The sequence below is a fragment of the Sander vitreus genome, chromosome 10 (genome assembly GCF_031162955.1).
Source record: "Sander vitreus isolate 19-12246 chromosome 10, sanVit1, whole genome shotgun sequence".
NCBI classification, from domain to species: Eukaryota; Metazoa; Chordata; class Actinopteri; order Perciformes; family Percidae; genus Sander; species Sander vitreus.
The window spans coordinates 34,841,820-34,863,550 of record NC_135864.1 but is presented as its reverse complement, the minus strand read 5'-3'; the positions used below and the strand labels follow the sequence as shown (position 1 = coordinate 34,863,550).

General features: G+C 41.1%; 2 protein-coding genes across 5 annotated transcripts in view; both read left to right on the top strand.

Moving 5' to 3' along the window:
- ablim3 (actin binding LIM protein family, member 3) overlaps positions 1 to 18,100 on the top strand; it is a 57,225-nt gene extending 39,125 nt beyond the window's left edge. Inside the window, exons 7-22 of the mRNA XM_078261282.1 lie at positions 2,125 to 2,212; positions 2,326 to 2,384; positions 2,474 to 2,545; positions 7,384 to 7,545; positions 8,127 to 8,156; positions 8,293 to 8,419; positions 9,229 to 9,324; positions 12,636 to 12,770; positions 12,965 to 13,035; positions 13,227 to 13,395; positions 14,555 to 14,584; positions 14,931 to 14,986; positions 16,045 to 16,111; positions 16,221 to 16,231; positions 16,361 to 16,441; positions 16,867 to 18,100. Of these exons, the coding sequence (XP_078117408.1) occupies positions 2,125 to 2,212; positions 2,326 to 2,384; positions 2,474 to 2,545; positions 7,384 to 7,545; positions 8,127 to 8,156; positions 8,293 to 8,419; positions 9,229 to 9,324; positions 12,636 to 12,770; positions 12,965 to 13,035; positions 13,227 to 13,395; positions 14,555 to 14,584; positions 14,931 to 14,986; positions 16,045 to 16,111; positions 16,221 to 16,231; positions 16,361 to 16,441; positions 16,867 to 16,980 (1,368 nt within the window). The 3' untranslated portion in view covers positions 16,981 to 18,100. The remainder of the gene's footprint in view (positions 1 to 2,124; positions 2,213 to 2,325; positions 2,385 to 2,473; positions 2,546 to 7,383; positions 7,546 to 8,126; positions 8,157 to 8,292; positions 8,420 to 9,228; positions 9,325 to 12,635; positions 12,771 to 12,964; positions 13,036 to 13,226; positions 13,396 to 14,554; positions 14,585 to 14,930; positions 14,987 to 16,044; positions 16,112 to 16,220; positions 16,232 to 16,360; positions 16,442 to 16,866) is intronic.
- A 739-nt stretch (positions 18,101 to 18,839) lies between these two features.
- afap1l1a (actin filament associated protein 1-like 1a) overlaps positions 18,840 to 21,731 on the top strand; it is a 32,448-nt gene continuing 29,556 nt past the window's right edge. Inside the window, exon 1 of one of the 4 annotated variants that reach the window (XM_078261273.1) lies at positions 18,840 to 19,001. In XM_078261273.1, coding sequence (XP_078117399.1) covers positions 18,959 to 19,001 — 43 coding nt within the window. In that variant the 5' untranslated portion in view covers positions 18,840 to 18,958. Of the gene's footprint in view, positions 19,002 to 19,038; positions 19,058 to 21,731 lie in introns of those variants that run through there. The other 3 variants (XM_078261272.1, XM_078261275.1, XM_078261277.1) reach the window with 3 other exon arrangements.

Here is a 21,731-nt window from a genome sequence, read left to right as displayed (position 1 = left end):
TTAAGACCTAATTTGACTCACAGACTGTCAGATCCAGAAACACTTACTACACGCACAAACAGTATGCATTTAGGATAAGAATAACACATACATTCTGTCTGGGTACTTCACGGATGATGTGTTCATTTTAGCACCTGATTTGAACTTTATTTTTTCGACAAAAATATTACTAGTTTTAGTCAAATTGTAGTCATGTCCTCTTTTGTTTTGTTCTAGTTAAAATGAAAAAAGTACATCTGGGGGAAGTTGCCAGCTGATTTTACCACCCTACGCTGTTGGGAGAAGTTAGACTTCTGGTCTTTCTGCCAGAAAGACCTTTAGGTGTGTAAAGTACAAAAGTAAACAACACATTTTTTGTATAATAAAATGAAAATAGTTTTCATTGATGAAAATAACACTGCACGGAAGCCAATAAATCATCAATTTATCTGTTTAAAAGTATCGTTTCAGTGTCGGTACAGTTTACCAAACTGATTTCTCTTCTCTTCTACATTGAAAAGCCATACTAATCTGTCTGTCTGTGTCTGTGTTGATGATTAGGCTCGTTCTTCAGTCCAGCTTTCCAGAGCCAGTGGTTGTTAGTTTAATGAGCAGTTTAGAATAGATGGAGAAGGGCAGAAATAAAGACGGGGAAACAGAAGACAGAGGAGCATAAAACCTCCTTTCACTTCTTTCCTTCTCCTTCCTTCCTCAGTGTCTTAGTTCACCAATAAATATAGCATCCTATTAATGCCACCGGAGAGAATAGGGGCCTCATAAGAAATGGTAATAGCAGTTGTTGAAGTGATAGCGTATAACCACAGACGGTAAACGCTCCGTTGTTCGGAAAGCACAGGACGGAAGTGCAGCATCCTCTCCTGGCTTTCCTTTCAGAGTAACCTGAGACAGATAAGGAGAGCAGGGATTGGCTCAAATGCAGCTTGGGTGCTATTAAGAACCATACTGTGCACTGGGGGTTCTTAAAGCACATTCATCAAAGAGGTTTCCTGCAGATCACATGAAAGTATTAGTTTTATGAAAAGCAAGTCAATGCAAAAATGATACAACACACACGCACACACACACACACACACACACACACACACATACTAAAACACACATGCTGCTGGTTGTGTTCAGATGAAACAGTTCAGGTCTCCTCGACACAGGCCACATGTCAGCAGTGCTTCTATAAATAGAAATTCTCTAATGGTGTGTCAGGAAGGCAGAGGTGACGGGACGGGGCCACGCCTCAGCCATCAGCCCTGCGGGGACACGGGTGAAACATCAGGACCGTGAACTGGACTGGATTAATGGAAGGAGCCAGCGCGGTGACATCATACTGCATCATTTCATGTGTCCATTTCACCTGTTTGGATGTGTTCCCTCAGGGGCGCTCTGAACGTCCAAGGACATGAATCGCACTCTTGTGTCCTTCACTTGCATGACCACCTACTTTCCTCTTCCTCTCTGTAGCTTACACACTTGGGCTGCACAATTAATCGCAATTTTATCGAAATCGCAATATGGACTAGTGCAATATCCAAATTGCAGGGGGGGACGCCATATTTATTAAAGGTCGAAATATGTGTCAAACCATTCTGAATGAAGTATTGTGGTGCTGCAGAGACGTCCCAGCCTACAAATAGTATCCTTCAGACTAAAGAAAACAAATCGTTGTTTGGTACAGATCCTCAAAAAAATGTACACACTAATGATACAAAAATGAGCATTCCCTCCAATATCAGCAATCACATCGCAATCGCAATATCAGTCAAAATAATCGCAATGAGATATTTTCCTCATATCATGCGGCCCTAAAACACACACACACACACACACACACACACACACACACACACACACACACACACACACACTTTTTCTCTGACCTACAGGGATCTTTGCTCTAATTATGGCATGGGGGAGAATGGGTGGTGGCTACCATGTGATTGCTGTATGCTGATGAACTACAGGCTATGCAATGATGTCTCAGTACATTATGAGGTCATTGGTGGTCAGGTGATATACAGGAGAAAACATATGGAGATAATGCCCTGCTCATTTGTACATTAGCCCTCACTCTGTGAAATTCTTTATGATGATAATTTATGTTCCATCACACCTTTTACTCTCTCCTCACAGGCGGGGGGGAAACACTACCATCCGACCTGCGCTCGATGCTCCCGCTGTAACATGATGTTCAAAGAGGGAGAGGAAATGTACCTGACAGGTGAAACTTAATGCCAATACATTGCACACACTCATCCACACTGAGGCTTGCGAATGTAGACGAATGCATGGCGTGTGTGAACACCAAAAGCCAATCCATCTTCTCTTCTTCAGGATGTGAGGTGTGGCACCCATTATGCAAGCAGGCAGCGAGGGCAGAGAGGAGACTCAGGGTGAGTTAGAGTTTGAAATGAAAACTGTAATTTCCTCACTGTGTTCGTTCTTCGCTCTCCTCTATTCTTTGTCTTTTTGTACCTCACAGCACAGACGCCTGTCAGAGGCCTCCATCTCTCCACCGGGCTCCTCCATAGGCTCTCCCAGCAGGGTTATATGCGTGAGTAGCTTATAACTTTGCATGCTTTAGCTGCCACTGCCACCAAGCTTACCCTAAAAAAAAGCACAATTTCTACAGCAGAAACACTAGCACTACCCATATGCTTAAATGGTTAAGCACCAACCCGAGAGGTCGCTCACTCCCTTGGCCTGTTCACTTGTCTGTGTCCTAAACTCTGTTGTCAGTGATGTGGCAGCAGTTAAAAAGAAGTTAGAAACGATACAGTGTTAATGGTTTATATCTGGGATGACCATCTTCAGTCATCAGTTCCCAGAAAGTACTGATATATAGTGATTTGCACGTCGAAAAACACGTGTAGGTTAGGTTACGTATGGGTAAAAACTGGGCTCAATTTGGATTAAAAACTACAAATGTTCAGCAACTAGCATTGTGGGATGCACAATGGATAGCAGTATCAGGCGGTTCAGGGATGACAGAGTCAGGCAATTCACCACTTTGGTCTAGAATACAATTCTCAACAGCTATTTCATGGATGCCATAAAATGTTGTACAGAAATTCATGTTCCTGAGAGGATGAATCCCAATGATGTTGGTGAGTTTCCAATTAGCACCACCAGTAGGTCAAACATTGAGTGAAATATATAAACATCTACTAGATGGATTGGCACAACAATCTGTACAGACATTCATGGCCCCAGGACGATGTATCCTAAAGTTTTTGATGATCCCCTGACTTTTCTGGAATACTTCCAGGAGGTTTTCGTTTTGAGTGCAATATCTCAAAAATGATCTGATAAATGACCATGGAATTGTGCACAGATATTCCAGCTCCCCAGAGGATGAATCCTAATGACATTTTTAATCTAGAACCACCATCAGGTCATGATAACATTCGCAGTGTGAGCATGTTAGCATGCTCATGTTAGCATTTAGCTCACAGTACTTACAGACTGTCTAGGTCACAAAGAAGGTATTTCTAATGCACTTGAACTGTCCAAGTATGGGAATAAAATCCTAAAAAACCAAGGCACATCAAAGTGAAATTTGAAAAAAATTGTTAAATGTTACCCACTCATCTAAAAAAAAACCTCACATTTCAACCAAAACCCAATTTGAAACTAAACACTTAACCATGTTTTGATGTGCAAATCACCAAATCAGTGCTTTCTATATACAGTACCGTATAAAGAAAGACAGAGACTATGGGGAACATACCAGCTTTATGTGAAAGTTGTCACTCTGTGCATTGCAGAGTTGGACCAGTTGCATTTCAGACAGATATGGTGTCCAGTAGGGCTGTGCAATTAATCCAAATTTTAATCGCAATTACGATTTCGGCTCCTAAAAATCACAAAAACGTTTTTGCAAGTAAACTCTTATTTTGTCTTGTGTTCTGAAGGAAAAGAAAATGTTCAAATGGCAAAAGTATGAAGGGAAGTTTTCACTGTTGATTTGTTTAACGTTTTTTAAGTTCAATAATTGCAACATCTTTCCAAAAGACAATGAGTAATCGTGTTAAATAGTCGTGATTTCAATATTGACCAAAAATAATTGTGATTATGATTTTTTCCATAATCGAGCAGCCCTAGTGTCCAGTGTCCAACCATGCTGCTTGGCAGTCTGCTGAGTGCTGTTGCATGTTGGCAGAATTAGCATGTCAAGGGTTGTCTGCATGCAAGTAGGAGTCAGGGCTCTCTGCTCAGCCCTGCCCCGCTCTGCTCTCATCTCATAATCAATGACCTTTCTGTTTAAGGTGATGGATGAGAGAGAAATGCAGCGTTAGCACGCTTGTCCTCCATACTGCCTCCTCTCCCTCCCTCCCTGTCTTTCTCTCTCTCTCTAGCTGTCTTTGCTTCATCTGCTCTCTTTCTCACACATGCTGAGCCCCGGAAAGGTCAAAAACTTACACTTCTGTCAGGTTCTGCAGCATACATGTGTACTTTTGATGAGCACATGTACACACGTATGTGCGTGTGCAGGCTTGTGTGTCCTTCATCAGCTCTTTTTCACTCCTCTCACCGCTGCATAGGGCTGGGTACCGAATTTGATACTTTTTAGGCACCAACCGAATTGCCTCCTTAGTATCGACAAAGATCCTCTATACTAAAGATTAGATACAGCGCATTTCAAGCAGCGCCAATGGTATAAAATAGTACATACTTCCTGTCTCCTAAAGCGGCGTGGCCTCGTTTGAAAGTGTAGTGAACGTCATGTGGATAGATGAAAAGTTATATTTTTATTATTTATTAGTAATTTTTTTTGCTAACGTTAGATATTTACACAGCTAAAAGACATATTTAGCATCACAGAGATTAGTTTTGTTAGGGCGTTCACGAACGTTAGCTGATGTTAGCTTCTCTGTGTTGTCAGATCTGGCGAGAGTTTGGTCCTGAGACAGAAACAGGTCTCAGACAAAGTCCATGTTCTCCTGATGTGTCCGTCACATGTAGTGTGAGAATGTCCTGGATATACAGTGGGTATAGAAAAGAATCACCCCCCTTTAAAATAATCACATTTTGTTGCTTTGTAGCCTGAAATGAAAACGGACAAAAACTATTTTTGTTTATTCAGCTGTATTTACAACTTATAACATCCAAGTGAAAGATATAATACCAACTTGTCAGAAAAAAAAAATTACAAATTAAAAAACAGAATCACTGAGTTGGAAAAAGAATCACCCCCCTCCTAAAAATGACTTGTAAACCCAACCAGGTGTAGTTAATCACCTTCTCAATAGCACACAAAGCCAATTGAATTTCAACTGTGATCAGCTGTGGTCATTTTGATTAGCTCAGCATGAAACAAGCTTTTCCTGAAGCATTTCAGTCCTTGGTAGTGCAACTGAAGAAAACAATCAACTATGGGTGGCAAGGCATTGTCAAAAGTTCTCAAAAGTTGTGGACAGGCACAAGTCAGGAGATGGATACAAAAAAATGTCAAAGGCTTTATCAGTGCCTAGAAGCACAGTGAAGTCTATTATTAAGAAGTGGAAGGTATTTGGTACAACACAGACCCTCCCTGGGTCAGGACGTCACTCCAAACTGGATGAAAGAGCCAGGAGGAAACTGGTCAGAGAGGCTACCAAGAGGCCTACAGCAACTCTGAAGCAGTTGCAGGAATTCATGACAAAGAGTGGTCATTGTGTGCATGTGACAACAATATCACACATCTCCACAAATGTGGCTTGTATGGGAGGGTTGCAAGAAAAAAGCCACTCCTAAAGAAAGGCCACATGCAGTCATGACTGAGCTTTGCCAAAACGCACCTTGAAGATTCTAAGGCCACGTGGAAAACAGGAGTTCTGGTCAGATGAGACTAAAATTTAATTATTTGGCCTCAACGCCAAACGATATGTCTGGCGAAAATCCAATACAGCTCACCATCCAAATAACACCATTCCTACAGTAAAGCATGGAGGTGGTAATATCATGTTATGGGGTTGTTTCTCTGTAGCAGGGACTGGAGCACTTGGCAGGATAGAAGGAAAAATGGATGGGGCAAAATACTGTCAAATTCTTGAGGAAAATCTGCTGTTCTCTGCCAGAAAGTTGTCAATGGGAAGAAGATTTACCTTCCAACATGACAATGACCCAAAGCACACAGCAAAACTGACCACACAGTGATTGAAGGAGAAAAAGGTGAATGTCCTTGCATGGCCTAGTCAGAGCCCAGACTTAAACCCCATTGAAAATCTGTGGAATGACTTGAAGACAGCCGTCCACAAACGGTCACCTTCAAATGTAACTGAACTTGAGCAGTTCTGCAAAGAAGAGTGGTCAAATATCGCAACGTCTAGATGTGCAAAGTTAGTAGAGACATATCCCAACAGACTAAAGGCTGTAATTAAAGCAAAAGGTGGTTCAACAAAATACTGAAACAAGGGGGTGATCCTTTTTCCAACTCAGTGATTATGTTTTTTTATTTTTTTCTGACATGTTGGTGTTATATCTTTCACTTGGATGTTATAAGTTGCACTGAGTAAATACAGCTGAATGAAACAAAAACTGTGTCTGTCTTCATTTCAGGCTGCAAAGCAACAAAATGTGATTATTTTAAAGGGGGATTTTGGGGGGGGTGATTCTTTTCTATACCCACTGTATGTGGCTTGCAAAAAATGGCTCCAATATTTACTTTGGTGACTACGGGGCGAAAGAATCGCTCATAATCTGTGTTCACGCTCACTTCTCACGTTGGAATCGACCACTCAGGAGTAAGTAGTAAGAGCTGAAAAAAAAATAAAAAGATTTTTGCAGTAATGTGTAATGTTATAATTTATTTTTGTGTTATATTATTGATTTGATGATATTGATTATTGATATGCATATTAGTGCATAGTTTCTGTCACCCCCATAAGGAATTCTAAGTGATGACAACAATTATGTTAGTGCTTCCACATGACACAAGCGTTCCGTGATCGCACTTCACCCCCACCCCTCCACCACGCAGTTGCTAGTAACCAAGGAGGATTAAAAAATCTGCAAGAAAGTCACCGAACGCCACAATCTTCTGAACATAGTCATACTGAGAAATCCAGAGAGAGTTGTGTGGAGCTGGTAGTCTTAATTAGCTTTGTAGCTACTCATTTGGCAATGACTTGAATGTAACAGACGTGTATTAATATAAAGAAGTTACGCACTAAAGCTTTAAAATGGATTTTATAAAATTGGTATTGAAAAAAGTATTGTTCAGGAACCAGTATCAAAGTCACTGTATTGGTATGGATAAAATGTTTGAACGATACCCAGCCCTACCGCTGCAGGATCTGCTCACTGCTCACTGCCACTGCTGGAGTTACTGTGCATTGTCCATTTGGTTGATGTAGTCTTGTTGCTGTTGTCTCTGTCTTTGGTGGGTGTATGTGTGTGTCCTCTCTCCAGGCCAGAGTGGCGAATCAGATCCTAGATTATAAGGACCTAGCTGCCCTGCCAAAGGTCAAAGCCATATACGAGGTCCAACAGCCAGATCTCATATCCTCCTCATACCAGCCCTACCACAGATACACCTCTGATGACAGACTAGAAACTTACGGCTATGGGGAGGTACTGCTGCTACACACTCCAGGCCAAACATTGCTCTCATTGCTGCTATGTTTTCAGGAGAAACATTTTGCTTAGTATTTAGATGGAGCTGTGCTGATGTAGGTCTCATTGTTTTAGTTTTCTTAGTTTTCAAAAAATTGATGCATTATTTTGATTTAGTAAAATGTGATTAAGCTTGCCGCTGCTCACTAGCCAAGCCAAACCAAGGCATAGTTCAAACAAACCACAACTTGACATTTTTTTACAATTTATTTTGTGTAAAAATAAGACAAAGGTGGTACACATTGTTACTTAGTGAGCTTTAGACAGACATTAGAGTGGTATCCATCTTCCCAAAGTGCCAAACTATTCCTTTAACTGACTTTAAAATAATGTTGTACAATGGTCACCACTTTGTCCCATGCAGAAACCCCCACCAATCATCCATGTAGGATTAAACAAAACATAGATTGAGTTTGGTTGATTGACTGTCCGGTCTTTTCTTGCGATTCTGTAAATACATGAAATATGAGATATTGTTTTTGTTTCACCACGGTGCTAAAGTATAAATGGTAACTCTTCTCTCTCCACTGATTCTCCAGTCACTTAGGACACTCTCTCCTTATTCTCAGGTAAGCGGCAGAGCACTTTAGACAAGTGACAAGTTTAAACAGGTGAACTGTGGAAATGTTGACTTGTCACTAAACTATTTGTCTCCTCGTTGCCCCCTGCTCTTTTTCTACTTTTACCTCACCTTTATCTTTTCAGGACTACGACAGCCTGGATATAAAGCAGAGGCGCTGCTCCAGTCCAGGTTATATTGACTCGCCGACATATAGTCGCCAAGGCATGTCACCCATCATGCCTCGCTCTCCGCAGCACTATGCCTACCCTGGTAAGTCAGATGGTATCCAGTCCTAGTTGTCTGCTGATAGCCTCAGAGTTTAATATCAGTCTTTTAATATAAAAAATATATATAAAAGGAAGACAATCATTCTGTACTTAATGTGAAATGCACTTTGAACAAAGTTGAAGCCCAATGGAGTTTCTGAGCAAAGGGAATGATTCTACTGAAGTTGAGTCATTTAAAGGAATAGTTCAACATGTTGGGGAATATGCCTTTTTGCTATCTTGCTGATGTCGAGATGAGAAGATTGAAACCACTCTAATATGTGAGACTGGTATCAGTCTTACCACCTAAATCTCAGCAAGGAAAACTAATACGTGTTAATGTACTCAAAATGTATTTTGAAATAGTTCAAAATGTTGAACTATTTCTTTAAGAGAGCTCAAATTGCTTCTCATTTCCATTTGTATGTCATCACCACTCTTATATATTAACAATATTAAAATATATGCCATCAAAGTGTTTTAGTGGTGACAAAAGATATACAGATTCACTGCCTTGGGGCAGAATCTTTTTCACTCCAAAAGAGTTGTTTGGCTATCTCATGTGCTGCAGGTGCTCGTTGGCTGTCATTTCATTTAACTCTTACACATGTGCATTGACACTGTACTTACTGTAATAGGAAGGCAAGTCAATAGCCTTTGTAATTGCACAAGTGGAAAAGTTATCCAATGTCACTTTGTAAATTGAATGAATGTTTAGGCTGTTTGGTTTTCATCTGCATGGTTGAGACTTGTGTTGAGGCCTTCCTTCATGCTCATGTTTCCTTTGCTGTGATTGGCTGTGGCTGGCTGCAGGCTCTGAGAGTGGCAGGAGTTCACCTTTTTACGGCCAAGAGGGGCGGTCAAGCACACCCACCACAAACCAGCCCCCTAAACATTTTCATGTACCAGGTAGGACTCCCCATCTCTTCATTGCACCACTCTCAATCTCATAGATTTTTTACTACGTGGGGAAGATTTCATCTGCCCTTACTCACGAATGCAAATCATTCATTTTAAGTTCCGTGGGAATCAGAGTGTGTGAACATGTGACTAAGTCGTATTTATATACTGTACATAATTCTTTGGCACATTCTCCCCCTCATACTGCATCTTTACCTTCCTTTACAACCATCCTTCCTACCTCCACCTCGCCCCTTCCGATCATCCCGACAGAAAAGTCACATCCTCTCCTCCTTTACTCCTCCATGTTTCACCTCTCCATCTCCTCTTTCTCTCCTCAGCCACAGGGGACCCCAACATCTACAGGAAGCCTCCCATCTATTCGAGAACGGGTACAGTGCAGTTAGCCCCGCCTTAGCCTGCCTGTCCTCCTGTCAGTTTAGTCATTTTGTGTTAGAGTACTCCATGTAGATGTTTTTACTGACCTATTGATGTTTTTAACAGCTGTGATTTGGCATTTATTACTATTGATGCTCCAGTTGTCATAGAAAAATGAAGCCCTCGTTAACAAAACCAGACAAATGGAAAATATTGACTTTGTGCTTAAAAATGCACAAAGGAAATAGAGTTTGACTTGTACAACTTTTTTTTATTGAAGATGAAGATCAATTAGACGTATTGCATTGGTAACTGGCCCAATGCAAAAGAGCAATGTTTAGTGTGCATGCCACAAGCACATGCCTGCTTCTGCGTGCAGCTCCCGCAGCACGACAGGTTCTTGTCGGCAAATGGGTCTGGAATAGACCCTGAATGAAGTGAAGGTTGCTCAGGCGTGACAAGTGTTGAGTACATGGGACTCTGAGGACACACAATTCACCAGAATAGAACAGAAAAACGGCACAAAGCACAGTGGAAAACTGTATTATAACTGGAATTTATATTTGCTGTGGAGACTCAGCCTAGCCTAGTTAACCAGTGGTCAGTGTGTGATTTAAGATACTGAATTCAGACACATCTGCTGTGGTGCTTGTTTTTTTTATTGAAAACAGAGAGAGTATGTGAGACAGAAGTCTGATTTCTTAATTGTGTGGAATTGTGTTGTCGTTCAATCAAATACTCTACAGCAGTGAGGTTAACACAAGATGCCATTTCAAGATGCTATTTCTTTTTTCTTCTTTTCTTTTTTTTTTTTACAAGTCAGTGAACTGAAATGCAATTCAGCCATCTGGATAGTGTGCTTCAGTATAAACATTCATATGAAAAATGATTCACTATCCCCTTGTCACATCATACTGGAAAATGCTTTTCAGCTGAGAGTCAGAAGATTAAGACCTGCAGGAGCATAGTTTATCTTTGTTCTTGTCCTGCATGTTACTGTGTGTGTTGGTATTTGTGGGGTAGTTAGTAAACTGTGTGGACGTGTGTATAGACACTTTCCCCCTTCCATATGTCTTAGCTATAATTAGTACATCACTGGCCATTATTTTTACATTACACATTTTGCCACTGAAGAATAAAGTAAATTGAAACCTTTAATGCGAACATTTTGCACACACTTCAACAACAGTCGTGTTGATTCTTCTCGTACTTTATGTCCTCCTAAACAGCAATTGATTATTATTTTATGTTTTATCACTTAACAGGATTGATGTAAATCTAAAGCCACATGTGAAGTTGTGTTGCTGTGTGCATCAAAGGCCTGTTATGTACTACTCAGCTGTATAGAAAAGGTCTTGGTGGCTTGGTCCTTGTTCTCCATATGGGAGCTCTCACATTGTCACTTCTCCCTTGGGGACGTTCCAATAATGTTTCCCTTTTCTTTTCACCTCTTTTTTTATTGCATCCAATCACTTTTATTCACTTCCCTCCACCTTCTGCTTCACCTTACCCGGTGACCTTGCCACTGTAAGTATCTCCCTCCTCTCGCTGTTTCACTCAATGCCGGTAGATAGATATTGCATATCTCTGTGTGTGAGTGTGTGTACGTATCTCTCTTTCTGTTTGTCATCCCATGTCAATACGTCACAGCCATACTTTCGCTGACAGAAATTTCAATCTGCTGTCAAACTGAATGGTTGAGGGGACCACCGCAGCACTGACAGTCAGATTAATTTTACTAATGAAGAAGAATAATGGATGTGTGTGTGTGTGTGTGTGTGTGTGTGTGTGTGTGTGTGTGTGTGTGTGTGTGTGTGTGTGTGTGTGTGTGTGGTGGCTTGCCCGGTCATCAGGCTTAAAGTGTGTGTCCCAGAGATGAGAATGTCTGCCATCGGTGTCATGCATCATGTGCATAGGAATTCAATGGATCATGGATCGGGCCGGCATCGCTAATGGCTAACAGAGTGAAGAGCGATCTATCTGACAATACACTGCATGTCACATCCATTGACTCCCATTGACTGTAGTTTAGTGCAGAGTGGCATCAATATCATCGCCTCACACCGCTCATGAAACAACTGTGTGCCTCAGGCTGAGCAGTAACTGAACTAATGTTAATGCTGGTCATTGTCATGCAGTTGGCTGAAATATTGATATCCTCTGACAGGAATGGTGGATATGTTGACTGTGTAAATGTACTCTTGTGATATTTATTAACACATTTTCCTCCTTATAGGGATAGCTTGACATTTTGGGTTGGCTTATTCACATTCTTCTTGAGTACTAAATTGACACCACTCTATCTGTATTCAATATGAAGCTGGAGCCAGGAGACAATTAGCTTAGCTTAGCATACAGAGTGGGGGAAACAGCTAGCCTGGCTCTGTAAAAAGGTAGCTAGATCTGGCGACCACCATCTCTAAACATCATGAATTAACATATTATATCTTGTTTGTTTAATTCATAAACAAACAGGGCACAGTGACTTCCAGGAGTCTTGTCGTCACCGTGAGGTTGCCAGGTTGCTAGCGGAGAATGCAGAAAGTCGCTGCTCATGGCTAAAACCACAACTTGTTATTTTGACACTTCTGTTTTTGTATGCATTAAACAAATTAGGTATAATGTGTTCATTTGTGAGCTTTAGAGATACTGGTAAGCATTTTTCTTTGTTGACCTTTGGACAGCAACAGACTAGCTGTTTCTCCATTTCCAGTCTTTATGCTAAGCTAAGCTAAGCTAACAGTCTCCTGACTCTATATTATATCTCAATATTAAACGGACAAATATGAGAGTGGTATCGATCTTCTCATCTAACTCTTGGCAAAAAAGTGAATAAACATACTGTATTTCCCAAAATGTGAAACTATTGCTTTAACAGAATTACCACTTACTTTGATACTGTCTGTTTGTTTTCTCTCCTAACTTGATCCATTTCTTCACAGACAATGATGTGGACGCAGCTACCAAAAGCAGGACCAGCGAGGACATCCTCAGATCCTCCAGACTGTCCACCTCCTCTCCTGAGCCATACACCCAGTCAGAGTCTGACTACTACCCATACACCAGCTCGCCCAAAGGTATGAGTCATTTCACTCCGTTTAGCTGGATAGTAAGCTGCATTTTTTTGATTTTTCTGCTGGACCAAACACAGACATAGAAGTGCGGTTCGTTTTGTAACTGTGTTGTCATATTTATTCACTCACCCACTGTGTTCCTCTCTGAACTCTATATTCATACAAGGGAAATCTCTTTAATCTGTTGTCTCTCTCAGCCTACCGGGTGCCGAGAAGACGCTTCTCGACAGGAGGAGATGAAGACAGTTGGAGTCACAGTCTTCAAAGAGTAAGCGCTTCATTATTTTCTTTCTCTCTTTCTTCAACATCTGGTTGAAGAAAGTCACCTCCTCAGGAACACCCATAAATAATACACTTCTGATGGTATGATGCCTGAACTATCCACCATTTGCTTCTTTCTCCATCTTGGAAAAACACTGTACATTAAATTAGCCCTTCCCCTTCTGCCTCCTTCCTCAGATCGGGAGTGGCATTGGTAGGATGATCCTAAAGGAGGAGATGAAAGCCAGATCTGGTTCCTATGACAACGACCCCTGGGGCAGTGCGAGGAATTCTCGTAGTGGGAGCAAGGAAACACTCAACACTACAGGCTACGGTACCACGGCGTACAACAACACTGTCAACGGATGTAAGGATCCACCCTGCCCCCTATGCATCTTCCTCTTTGTCTATTCTTCGTTCTGTTTCTGCAAGTTCATGCCTGTGCACCCATGTCTTTGTCCCTCCCAGCGTGATCATATATGTTGCCACAAGGTTATTTCATTTTTTTACGAGCCTCAATATCTGCTGTCATCTGGGTTTGGAGTGAGGGCAGTAAGGTTGTGGATGCAGGTCAGAGAGGGTCATGGCTGCTGCAGGCGGGGCAGTTTATTGAGATGGAAGATAGTTGAACAGCTGCTGCCGAACCTTTGGTAGGCCAGCAGCAGCAGCAGATGTGGCCTGTCATTGTTGTGGCGATATCTGATCAAGCTACCGAGAGAAGAGCATTCAGCCAGGTGTGCCAGATGTGATAAAGTCAGACCTGAAGCTACCAGAGTTGTTTCTGTTTGTAATGACCAAGCTTCAATGGTCAAGCTGCGTATTGGGACAGTTATGTTAGCCCCTAACATTCATTCTGTCTCCATCACTATCCAATGGTTCCCCTCTTCTTTTCACTTCTTTGCTCCATCTCAATTTGCGTGCTTGTTTCTCCTCCTCTCGCTCCTGATAGCGCTCTCTATATTCTACTCTGTTAACTCTCCATCTCTCTGTCTATCTGTGTACCTATCGCACTCTCTCGCTCTCACAGCTGGTGTCCCATATCCTGGTTTATTTATGAGCAGTAAGATCTCTCATTAAAGCTGTTCCTCTGATGGGTGGGAACACAACTGAACGGGACTCTGTTGGCTACGGTTGAAAGGCAACAAAGGCTTGTAACCATACAAGCTGTGTTGTGCGATTAGATGGTGGAGCGCGCAGTGTGTCTTTGTGCTTGCGTGTTTGTATGTTGTTTTTTTATTTTTTTTATTTAATCCCCCCCGAACCAGTCCTGCCTGGCCTCCTTCTGCCGTATTGCCCCTTTGATGTTTTGTGTTCCTCCCAGGGCTTGATGGGTACCCAACTTGAGTCTTCTCTGTTTCTTTGTTACGCCTCTAACTAGACAGATGGCTGTCAAAACTCTATAGCCACTTCCCCTGAATATTTTTTGAGGAATTTAATCAAAATGTTGAGTAGGGCAGATTAAAAATGCATTGAATTTTTGCAATAAGGAAGATGTCATGTAACTATATGATCTCTTTATTTCACAGCTCCCAGATCTCAGTACAGTGCTGATTGTGGTGAGTTTATCATTTCTATTTTATAAATATTCAAAAATGATTTAGGCTTCATGCAGACCACCTCAGTTTGTGGCTCATGGTTTATTTAAATAGTAGCTGTTTTCATACTTAGTTTTTGATAGGAGGTTGGCATTGGGTCATAAATGATGTGTTTGTGCTTGATTTAATGACCTTACATTAACAAAGCTTCAGTATTATGTGCACACATCTGGAACTTGGTTAGTCATGAGCACCATCTTCTGGCACTGACCTGTCATTGATCATATGATTTCAAAGTGCCGACTACATGAACATTATTGGACATTTAAGAAACTGTAATATTTTATCACTGCTTTCTGTATTTTAGATTCTGTTTGTAAGTCCGCATCGCTGCCAGGATATGGACGCAACGGCATCCAGAGGGTGAGACCACAGTAAACAAGACACAACACAGCATGATTAGCTTTATTAATTATGACGTTTTTCCATTACATGGTACCTGCTCGACTCGCCTCGACTCTACTCGCCTCACTGTGCGTCCGTTCTCCATTGCAGATTTTAGTACCGCCTCAGCGTGGCTGGTCGTCATAGCGGCGCCGCAGTAAACTGCCGTGACCTAACGACACACACACAGAACGTGGAACGTGTGTTGTTGTTGCCACAAATGAAGCTGGAGGCAGCAAAAATAAACACAGCTGGCTAAACTATTTAAAAATGGCGGGTTTGTTCAGGACACCCCCCTCTGTCGCTTTCACGTCACCTTTTCGGCTCGCCTCAGCTCGCTTGGAACCTCGACTGAGGTGGTACTAAAAAAAGTACCTGTTAGCAGGTACCAGGGAATTTTTTTCGTAATGGAAAACCAAAAAAGGAGAGTAGAGTCGAGGCGAGTGGAGCAGGTACTACATGATGGAAAAGCGCCATTATATAGGCTTGGGGCTTATTTTTGATGGGTCTGACATCTTTAAAATTGCATCTGTTATATGAAATTGCCATTAACCTTGACACACTAGAATTGAGTATTGTTAGGGCTGTTGTTATTCCCTAATTCCATTACATATGCATCTCATTTTCGAGGAGGTCCTTAGCGATATAAATATACAGTACGATCACAATTAGACACAACAGTTAACAAAACAACAACAGCCACAAAGAAAGAAAGAAAGAAAGAAAGCATCAGGATCAGGCAATCATATTCAAGTTTGAGGCAGAGCAAGAATTAAACTAGATAGTAGTAATAATATTGGAAGTGGTGGTTCCAGTGTTAGCATGTTGTTGTAGAGGTGTTATGGACAGATACAGCTGGTTCTGTAATAAGAGGACAGGGCATTTTTAAAGGAGTGGAGAGATTAAATGGATTGAATGTTCACAGGTAGGTTATTCCAATCTGAGGGGGCTTTAAACATAAAGGCTTTCTTAACTGTAGAGGTAAATAAGCCAGTATCTGTTTATGTTGAAGTTGTTGTCCCTCTCTACACCTGCAGCCTCAGAGTGCTGATTGCTACCAGTACCAGTATGACAGTGGCAGCGAGGTCAACTGGGGAAGCAGAGGTAATATTTGCCTTAACACCTATAACACCTATGCCTTATTAGATGGAAGCAATTCATTCTACTTTTTTTTTTCTATTGTACTGACTTAATTTTTTTTCTTTCCTCCCAGCAGAATACACGGTAAGGTTTTAAATTAATCATTTGAATAATTCATTCCATATGAGTTAGCCTATATGTTGAATAATCCCAGTGGTATTGTAAATAATGTCCAAGGTTTGATAAAGCATGGCTGCCTTCCCCTCTCTGCAGATTTACCCCTATGAGGAGCTCATTGTCACCACCAGAGGTCGCAACAGGCTGCCCAAAGATGTAGACAGAGCCAGGCTGGAGGTGAGTTAGAAATGGGCCATTTAGGACAAGTGAGCTGGTCTAGTTAAAAACTAGCAGCGTAGCCAAGATTTTAGAAATACAAAGGCTAAACCCACAGCAGAACAGGCCACCAACCAAACTCTTTAAAATATTTTTAGTATTTTAAAATATATATTCATTGAACTATTTCTGTCAATTGTATTTCCTTACATTATGGTCTGGTGCCAGTTGTGGAATTCTGATGAAAATACTATATGCTTTTTCTTTTTTTGTCTAAAAAACAATGTATTTGTCTTTTTGTAATTATAACCTTGATGTCCTTAAGGGAAACAAAGACCAAGTTGAAAAGAATAGTACATTAGAGGAATGGAGACTTAATTGGATACTTAAAAAAGAGACAGGTATAATGTATTAACTTTGTCATCTCTTTATCATTGTGTTCTCAGCGTCACCTGTCCCCAGAGGAGTTCCTCCAAGTGTTTGGCATGACTGTGGAGGATTTTGACCGGCTGGCTCTGTGGAAGAGAAATGAGCTCAAGAAACAGGCCCGACTGTTTTAATAACATGGACGTCTGTTGAATACTGCCATAACTAGAGTGAGAGGCTTGACAGACTGTAGGAGGGGAAGAAAGAGATAGGTAGATGTCTGCTCAGTTTCACTGCCATGGCTGAGAACCTGTTTTAGATCTCCTCATATGACCCACCAAATTCTGGTCACACCAGCGTGAACTTCTAAGATAGGGCCTACCGAGGTAAGGCCACAGAGACATTATGCACAGATGGACTGATAAACTGTTACATGGCTGCCCATGCATCTTTGGCAGAGTGCCAGAGTGGTGTGTAAGCAATAGAGACTGTAGTACATTAGTGATGTGCTTTTCTTAAACCTGAAGGCTGGAGGAAGGCATGGCCACATGTGGGGGTGTCTGTGCTAAAACATAAAGACGAGATTTTTGGCTTTGCCTTATTTGTTATGCTCTCTTAGTTATGAGTGTGCAGCACCAGCAATCTTAATGAGTAGAATGTAGATACACTATATCATTTATGACACTTTATCAGTGTGAATGATTAGATGAGAAGAATGAGTGAGTGAGCATACAGCATCACTTTGCTTTGGTTTATAAGAATGCAGTTTGTTTACCCCTGTTTTCCCTTTCACCTGAAATACTGTATCCCTCTGGTTTACACAAACTAATATAGAATGATACAAGTAACAATTTGAGATAGATGCAACTTTTTTTAATTGTATTTATGACCTAGATTGATATGTGTGCAAATAAAAACCAAAGTGAGAATGCAAATACAGATTAGCAGATCACTTCCATGTAATGTTCTGGTTAAATAGGTAAAGGTCACCAATATACAGTTCACTGTGCAGCTGTATGGTAACCTAAAATGATGTGCAATCCAGTACATTAAATACATACAGGAAACACCAATTCAGTCCTGCTCCATGCTTTCCAGCTCATTGCAATAGAATGACTAACTGTTTTAGGATGAAGACTGTATTGATCCATACATTTAAATGTACTATTATTTATATTCTTTTTAGGAATAATAGTCCATTAATTTTGTAGCTACAGATATTATATCCACTCTGCAAGGTAGATCCAGGGTTGTTCACTTCCTTTGAATACTGTTATTTTTGATTTTGTCACTAAACAATTAAACATGAGACAACTTCATTCTCCTCTTTTTTTTGGTTCATTGGTAAAAAGTACTTCTAAAATACTTTCTTAAAGAAATAGTTTTGACATTTAGGAAATGATAAGGCGTATTCTCTTTCTTGTTGAGAGATAAACGAGAACATTCCCATGGAGCAAGCAGCAGAACATGTTGCCATTTCCTGCCCAGCAGCCGTTTCCAGGCAACCAGCGGAGAGTGCTAATGTTACAGTCCGGAACACATAAACAGTCATTTTTACTTTATTGTTTGTATGAATTAAGCAAACTAGATACACAGGTGTGTGGAAAAAGGGGAAAGCATACAGCTTTTCACCGTGTCAGGTTTGCGTGCAAAGGAAACTGAACGGAACTAAACCAGAAATGAAATGAAATGGGCTGTATTGTTGTGCGACGGTGAGCAGGCCGTCAGGAAAATAAACGGGTCACAGCACCGAAATGCAGACAGATTGTGGATATTGATTATTGGCACGCAGAACACGCGTTCTCCCCTGGTCCCACCTCACGGCCTGATGTAGCAGTTGGTAAAAGACTCTACACTACCCTAACGTAACTGCTAGCTGGCTCAAGCCAGCTAAATTGCATAACGTTATCGTATTGACTTGAAAGTTGTATTGCGCTCCCCATCTAGCACGGCAAATAAGCATACTAGTCTACTAACTAACTTTAGGAATCATTTGAGGTGTCTAACAATGAGCTGGATGCAGTAGCTGACGCTAGGACCCAGCAGAGAAATAGCCTGCCTCAAGTTCCCGACCAGCGGATCTGAAATGCGTCGACTGTATCTGTCAGCGGTGGCTCCACACGCCTTCACTCACTCACTCATGGGCCCCCATTCAGTTTCAACACATCTCACATGGACAGCATCACCAGCGGAATGGAAACAAACGGCACCAAATGTAAGTTTACTTGTTCAACCTGAAACACTGCTGCAAAAGAGATTGACTGGTGCCCGGTGAGTACTTTTGAGTGTGTGTTTTGCTTCTCTGTGCAGTTTTCAAAGGTAGATTTAGATATGCATGTTTGTTTCATGTGTTAATTGGTCATTTTCTTCGACTGTCAAAAGGGTGGGACACTGTGTGTGTCCCATACCTCTGATACCTCTGAGCTCTGACTGCTGCACCCTCACTGAGGCTCCCTACACTGAACTGGTTTTACTGGGAAAATGAGATAATCGTTAGATTTTTTTTTTTTTAAATGTCTGTCCTAATTGCACTTAATTTATTCTAATATTCTCTAAAGTATATTCTCTATATGTGACTTCAGGAATCAGTTGTCTGACACACTTCCCTTTTCCCTATATTTCCCCCGCCTGTTGTAAATGTAAGAGGACACAATGTTAGTGCACTTTAAACATAAATAACGGTCCTTTGGTCCCCCCCCCCCAGCTGCTTGGAGAGGCAGAGAACCAAGTGCTCATCTGAAGTTTGATTGTTGTTGTAGAAAGTGAACCTCACTCATCCTGAGTCAAGTCAAATATCTGGATGTGGAGATGAGATATTTGCAGATTAGGCGGTAATCATTGTTTGATATTGGACACCAGCAGCAGAGAATTCTTCATAGACATCTCTGGAGGGCTCCAATGCTTTTGTGTTGAAATAGCAATACAAAATGTGTTTCCGCCCCATGTGTTTTATCTGGGAGGGGTACATTTGCCCCCCTGCACAGTACAAAATGTTTCCACATTGTTACTTAAAACAAATACCCCCACACACACACACACACACACACACACACACCCCCTCACCCCCCCAGTGGGCTTTGGTGCAAGGTTAGAAGCAACAGCTTTAACAGGGCTTGGTGTGACCCAACTCAGCATTTCAAATATGAAGTTGTGATTTCAGTTTATAGTTTGAGGTTTAAGTTAGTTTGATGTGTTTTTACAATTCAGCTGATGAGTCTGTATTATGTTACTGCTCTGAGAGCTGCAGAGACTTGAGTGGTTTGTGTTGCCAGCCGCCAGGCAGGTAAACATGTGAGAGTGATTATAGCATCCAACTTAATGGACATTTTTACTCAACTGACTAGAGGTGAAAGGAAATTGGACAAACCGCATACATGGTACATTATTTTACTTCCAGCACCTTTTTAAGAGCCTCTTTGCTTTCAAGAAAAATATTTTTTTTAGTCACAATGTCACTTCTGCCTTTCCTGTCCATGATTTACTAATTTGCCATCCGTCCTCACCTTGTCAGTGTATGTGGATGTTACTAGTGTGTTTGGTGTGTACACAAATTATCTAAAGAGTATCTTTAGTTCTTGTCCAGGTTGGGAGAAATCCTCGCCTGTCATTCCTCATTCCCATCTCTTTCAACACACACACGCACACACACACAGACACACACATACAAACAGGAATTTTGCTTGACTGACTTTCTATCTGAGCTTTGTATTTGTGTAAACGCTGCAGGAGAAAACGCAGTGACGGCTGGTGATCCCTGGGGTGCACCCTTCTGTTTACATGGTCTTTGAATCCCCTGATTGGCTGCTGCTAAATCACTTTTCCTTCCTTGTCTTAAATAAGGCTAGAGTAAAGTATATTCCATCAATTGATTGTTTAGTCTGTTGTTAGTGATACATGTACAGAAAATAAGGACAAGCTGCCAGATTCCAAAGTGGCAGTGTGTAGTACTGTAGTAATACATTTTTGGGACATTGACCAAGCTGTTAACATATATAACATATTAGACCTATTTTCAGCTGATATGGCAAACCTGTTATTTTGAGTCGTGTTCATGTCCACCTGACAAATTTAAGTCCAGTATTCTTGAGCAGCTAAACGCTCCTCTACTGTATGTTCACCAGCTAGTTGCTAACTAGTTTGTTGTGTACAGTGGGTTTACTATAGCTTTTTTATTGTTGCTGAAAACAGTTGTTGCTGGTGGAAATGAGGTTGAGTGAATCAAAAGAGCAAAGTTGCTGACCATAAAATCAAAACAATGAGCTAAAAAGTGCTAAAAAGCCCCTCAAAGCTGAGGAGAAGTGTAAAGTTGATCTTCGTTCATGACGAGTGAAGCCCATCACATCACAGGTCATAGCGAGTCATTTGAGCTATTGTTAAAAAATATTGATTAGTGCAGCTTGAAAATGATCCGATTTCCCGTTTTTCATTGAGTTTGACCTGCCGATACCGATTTTAGCCGATTCCGATTTAATTTTTTTCATTCACACACATCTAAAGTGCAATGTTATGGAAGAACCATTTCCTTCTTTTCACATCCAATATATATATATATATATCCAATATCCAACTAAATAAATGTGATATATTTAGCAAACTAAACTTCTGTATGAAAACAGGTAATGGCAATAAAATAATATATAAATAACAAATAAAAATAAGATAAATAATAGCCTTGCAGTATAAAGATATTTCTCTAAACACACACACAGGCCTGTTTGAACGTCAACAGTAACGTTACCTGAAAACAGCGCGTAGTTCCTTTTTTAGCAAGTTTGCTTTATTTGTCATTGCACACTACTGTTGCTGTCAACGGGCTTATCTGCTAACGTTAGCTACCGACGGTTACCTCGGAACAATCCAGCAAATAGACGGTACCCTAGGGTGCTGTTACCTGAAACAGATGATTTTAATGTCACCGCTCATTTTACACACAGTTTAACAACAA